At 30.1% G+C, this 6,401-nt stretch overlaps 1 protein-coding gene across 1 annotated transcript; it reads left to right on the forward strand.

The window, feature by feature from the left end:
• Window positions 1-163: 163 nt before the first annotated feature.
• On the forward strand, window positions 164-3,014 carry LOC113522372 (MICOS complex subunit Mic10-like). Its single transcript, XM_026908046.3, has 3 exons — window positions 164-403; window positions 1,448-1,631; window positions 2,854-3,014. The coding sequence occupies exons 1-2, from the start codon at window positions 319-321 to the stop codon at window positions 1,594-1,596; spliced, it is 234 nt and encodes a 77-aa protein (XP_026763847.1). The 5' UTR covers window positions 164-318; the 3' UTR covers window positions 1,597-1,631; window positions 2,854-3,014.
• Window positions 3,015-6,401: the final 3,387 nt, after the last annotated feature.

Raw genomic sequence — 6,401 nt, forward strand, 5'->3', positions numbered from 1 at the left:
TCTGTGTATAAAAGCCTTACGTCTGTATTAAGATTTTTGCATTTCCAATAAAGATATTGAATGTTTTTCAAATTTGCAAATTATAAACAAATCACAGAATAGATTGCCAATAATAAAAATAATAATAATCGTCGTCAAATTGTCAATGTCAATTTATTGCATGACATTTTGTGGTGATTACGTTTTTTCATTGCCGAATTATGTAAAAGTTGTACGAGTGCCGAAAATATAGCCGTTTAATTTCTTTCACTTTTCGATACCAATTACCACATTGGTATAGTTCATAGTTACCTCTCCACTTATAAATAAATATTAAAAATGGTAAAAGGAAAGAAAGAAGACGTTGAAGATGAATATTCCGCTAAATTAGACTTGTGTCTCACTGATGGAATTATAAAAACCGGTGAGGACTTATTAAACATTGTATTTAGTTCAGTATTTTTATTTATAAACATGAAGAAATTAGCTGAGCAACATTTTCTTACGTGAATTTAAACATTAAAAATCGTTAAATATTAACCTCGCATAAAATCAATTAGAGGCACCCCTCGTGGTTAACGACCAGGTTTTCTAATAATCCCTCGTCTCACATTTCAATAAATTGTCTGTACATATATTTTGGTAATGTAAAAGTTAATTTAACTATATTTACCTATAATTTATAAGAGATGTTTACATTTTTAAATGTATATAATTAAAATTAAGCATATTTCATTGCCTTCTTATGATGAACAATTATTAAATATAATACTCGTAAGCATTCTTATTATGGTGTTTTTATAATACCTTGTGAGTAAATTATATCAGGTAATAATCAGTTTTCCATTTGAGGACTTGTTTTTGTTTTTTGTTTTATACAACTTAGAATGGCAAACAAGCTGATGGCCCACCTGATAGAAAGTGGTAACCGTCGCCTATAGACATGAGCAGTACCATGGACATAACAGAGTATACTGTTTCGCCCATGATACGATTATTTTCACATCTACATCATTCTCATACATATCCAAATGTATATTTCAGATGTATGTTTTTAAAGCTATTATATTATATTACATTAAGGACACTTACACATTATTGGTATAGAAGTTTATAATGATAATAAAAAGCTATACATACAGAATCAAACTGACAGACAGATTTGTTTTTATTATATCTGCTGGTAACTGTCTAATGGCGAACCTAGGCCTCCCCCATAAGGTGTTTTGCCAATAGTTGCCACACTTGGTAGGCAGTAGCAACTGCAGTCAGACTTTTTTAGATATTTGTTTTACTCAACCATTAAGTTCCCTTAGTCACCTCTTACAATATGGCCATAGGAAATGAGGAAATGGCTTATTCTATGCTGGAACCACATAACAGATTAGCATATAAATAAATATTAATAAAATTTTAGGTTGATTAAACATTTGTTTCACATTTATTAATCACTTATGAATTTTTTTAGGTGGTGGAGTTCTATTAGGAACATTAACATCACTGCTGTTCCTAGGCCGACGGCGGTGGCCCATAATAGCAGGCATGGGTGTTGGTATAGGGCTTGCATATGCCAACTGCGAGTATGAGCTAAATCCAAAGAAAAAGAATACCGCATAGTATTGTTATCAACAATAAGGGTCTACTATAATCAGGTAATTATATTTAAAATTTTTTAGCACTAATACTGTTTATGAGGGGGGAGAAGGGATTGTTAGTAATGGGGATTAGCAACCTCATTGCTAGCAATAAACTGTATTAGGTCGACCTCCACACGGTTCCTCCTGGAAACCATCATGATTGATTCGTTGTTGAATTTGTCAGGATGGGCTAACTGACCTACTTCATTCTCACCTGTCATCCCTCACTGGTGCCCCGCCGGTGTATACCGATAGCGCTGGCGGGTTTGCCATTCCATTATCATCCATTAAAAAAAAGAAATACTGTTTATGAAATATGGTATTTTAATATCCACTGATGGACATAAGTCTCTACCTAAAAAAGGTATAATTACTGAAAGATAACCAAGTGTTATTGAAATTAATACAGAAATACTAGATGAAAAAAGACTTTTAAAACATTTAATTTGTGTTCAAAGCTGTTGTGTTTCATGGCTGTTTTTTTTTATGTACTGAATAACATCTGAATCCTCTATTTGGACATCAGTAGACTCTCATGGTCAGGTTGATCATTCATTTGTTTATATTTTCATTTTTTTTAAATTTGACATTGAGACTATCATGGTCAGCTTGATCATACATTTGTTTATATTTTCATTAAATTCTATTGAGACTATACCATGCTAGCACCTTGACATTGATACCTTCTTTGAAACTGGTATATTGATATCCTGAGGATGTAGTGACAAAATTCCTCTATTTAAGTTGTATTTCACTTTAGAGTTCATTTATAAATACTATGACTGTGTGTTTTATTATATAACTAGCTATTGCCTGCGACTTCGTCCATCTGTATGTTCATTATAGAAACAAAAACTACTTGACGGATTTAACAAAACTTGGTACAATTATTCTTCATACTCCTGGGCAGGTTATAGTATACTTTTCATCACGCTATGATCAATAGGAGCAGAGCAGTGAAGGGAAATGTGTCTGTTACATCAAAACCACTGAACCGTAAGGAAGGACATAGGCTACTTTTTTTACGAAAAACGACGGAAACGCGAACGAAGTCACGGGCAACAGCTAGTTATAAATATGTAACGACTTACTAAACGACTTACTAATTGTAAAATAATTATATGATGTAAACACATGTTGCATTTTTCAAAAATCTCTATCAAAATCATTTGTTAAATTGTAATTTGTAATAATTTAAATAACACGTCAATTGGCAAAGTCCCTATTCTTGTTCCAGATAAGGGGATTCGCAAGTTACAGAAATCATGTGCAGTTGGGATCGCGCTATTGGCGACCATTGACTCCAGTAGGCAATTCTTTAGAATATATTGTAATTTTGTTCATGTACAAATGATTATTATTTAATGATTATCTAATAAATATCTTTTATTTGTTCAACTGTTGCTATATTATTCGCTGGCGTATGAACCGCATGGATGTCCTATTTTTACATAACTTCACAAACAAACCAGAGGGAGACTTTGTACAAAAGTCGATTGCTTGGGTACCTCTGTCCCATTCGTGTTTCAACCGTGAATCAGTTGTGTTTGCATGGCTGTGTTTCGGTTTGAAGGGTGGGATATGTCGAGAATTTACTGGGTACAGAGGAATAACACCTGAGTCCTCAGGAATGTCAACGCATGGGGGGTATCATGGGCGAAACAGTATACTATGTTATGTACATGATACTGCTCATGTGTATAGGCGACGGTTACCACTTTCCATCAGGTGGGCCGTCAGCTTGTTTGCCATTCTAAGTTGTATAAAAAAAAAAAAAAATGTTTTTGAGGTTCATCTATATCAGTATCTTCATTCTACCATAGCTTTTAAATGCCTGAAATGAACAGATTTGAATGTATGAAAAAAACTTAGATTATGAAGTACATGTAAGTATGTTATACTAAGTCTGGTGTGAAGTATCTAGTAAAAAAGTGTATTTTTTTCAGAACAATTGCTTTTTTTAATTTGTAGAGTAAAATGTACCTGTCTACATTTCTTTCGGCTTTTTGGAAATTTATGTTTTGTAGACATTCCATCGTTACACAGAGAAATAGTTGTTTAATAAGTAATACAAATATTGCCATAATATTTGAGACTGGCAACATCTGCATTAATTACCTGTCACTTACTGACAACTGACTATAAATTTAAAAGTATATTGGACAATTTACTTTTAAATTTATATTAAATTTATAAAAAAATAAAAAAATACTTGTTTATTTCCAATTATTAATTGTACAATAAATTTAAAAAGAAACTATCATGCATGGTTAATTCAAGATAATTCATCATGATACAACTGGCTTGTTTTCATTCTCATCAAAAAACGTATCCCGTTAACGCAGGCGGGGTTTACCATTTTCACCCATCCAATTATTACAGGTACCATCACTTTTAGGGACTAAAATATAAAAACCACTTAATTTAAAGAACAATATTTATTTATTGTACAAATTGATAATGGAATTAAGATAAAGGATAGATTTAGTGTTTCTTAATAATAAAAATAATTTAAATACAATAATTAGTTCGATAGAATAGTTAAAAGCTTTGCCAACAACCCATATACAGACACCAAACGCGGTGATATTTAAAATTTAAACTATAAAACATGGCAACACAGGTTAAAAATCACATTTATAAAAAGTTTAAATGGAGGAATCTGCAAGCTGCCTTCCTTATAAACAAATCATATTTTTTCTATCATATTTATTCATTTTAATTTTAGAAATAACATATATGCGTATATAATATACGACGATAGAGTAATTATTATTAACCGTTTTTTTCACAGTCTGATTTTTTTTATTGTTACAAAAATAATATGAGTCGTTTATAAGCATCTTCTATGTATATATATAACATACTATCCTTTATATATATATATATATATATATATATATATATATATATATATATATATATATATATATATGATTCTATTTACTAAACAGTATATTTCCTCCATTCAACACAAGTACAGTATATTAACATTCACAGTAGGTACATGATTTATAATATTTGTCTTTTAATAATGAAACAATTCCTTTTAGAAATGCATTTTAAACTTTTCACGTACACACAAACAAGAATTCTTAGTTCAGTGCAAAATGTACTTAACTAAAAAGCGTGTATGATTAAAATTGTATAGCACAATATAAAAAATTGGATTTACATCGATAAAATGACAAATAGAAATTTTACCTGATTGATAATCAGTCGTCGCAACTCACCATAGATTATGATATTGGCAACACTAGAAGCATAACAACCGTTTCTTGTGATATGAAGACTTAAATCACAGTACCCAGTAATTTAAATGTCTAATCACATCCTTCAAACTGAAATACACAATGCAAGTCAATTTATATCGAGAAATAAGTTCTCACCTATTTACTTCATACAAAGTCGCTATCTGGTTATATTTAGATACCGTCAGCAAAAACATACTAAATGGGAAAATACATTTTGCACTTCAACTAAAAATAATAAAATATTAGAATTATTCAAAGAGATAACTTCAAAATAGACATGAACATATAACATTTTCTAGTAATAATAGCAGTAGATGGCTCAGCATCAACCATAATAGACAACATAGGCAACGGCATGCGCCGCGGACTTGCGAAAAAACTAAGCAATATTTAGTTTAAAACTGTTTTTGTTTTAAAAAAAATCCTATTGTTTTTTTAAATGACAAATATTTTTTAATATTATACATAGTATTTAAGTGGCAAATTAGCAGCCTGTCTACCTGGTGACTACCCCAGGATGTTTATATATATATATATATATATATATATATATATATATATATATATATATATATATATATATATATATATATATATATATATATATATATATATATATATATATATATATATATATATATATATATATATGTATACGTATACGCTAATGACAGTTCAATAAAGTGCATACAGAAAGCGGTACCGACATGCGTTGCCTGAAGTCATCAATATGGTAAAATCCGGCCCTGTCGAAACATGTTTGATAATAATAGAATAAATATGACCGTATTACGAATTAAGATAATACTACCGAATCTAACATCTATCGCAACTAGGTACTTAACAATTACAATAATTATAAATAAATAATATTTGGTAACCAAATTCGACTAGCATAACAAACCCGACTTATTAAAGTTGGCAATAGAAAAAAATGTTTTATTATTACAATAATAAAACACAATTTCAAAAGACACGTGTTAGAACTTGTGTTACAAACACATGTTTTTGAGACTTGTGAATTAAAGACATTTATTAAGGATAAAAAAAAATATTTATATTTTATTTAAATTTGACTAATTAATTTAAATTTTAATAAATAATCAGCTCTACATATTATAAATAAAATAGAAAAAAACACGCAATTGTTTATAATTTTGTGCTATTGTTGTTTATTTAACCTCTACTAGATATAATTTGGCCATTGTTTCTCGTTTCGACCAAATGCATTGGCATACTCCAATACACTATTCAACGCAAATGTTAACATGGGACTGAAAAATACGGTAAAAAGTATTTTAACTGCATTGCTTATATCGGCTTTATTTGTTATTTTATTATTTATATTGTTAGGAAAACACTTGTACTCTTCCATATTTTTTTTTAATTTGGAAACTAATAGTACCAGCAATCACGACTTTTAACATATTAACTTCAAAGTTGACAGACTAGTTGCAAACTCGATATTCGTGAGCACGATTTATGACTGTGTCGCAGTGACAGACAGGAGGGCGGAAGGCGCGGCCCTGCC

Source organism: Galleria mellonella, unplaced genomic scaffold (assembly GCF_026898425.1).
Source record: "Galleria mellonella isolate WM207_F2 unplaced genomic scaffold, CSIRO_AGI_GalMel_v1 utg103, whole genome shotgun sequence".
Taxonomy (NCBI): domain Eukaryota; kingdom Metazoa; phylum Arthropoda; class Insecta; order Lepidoptera; family Pyralidae; genus Galleria; species Galleria mellonella.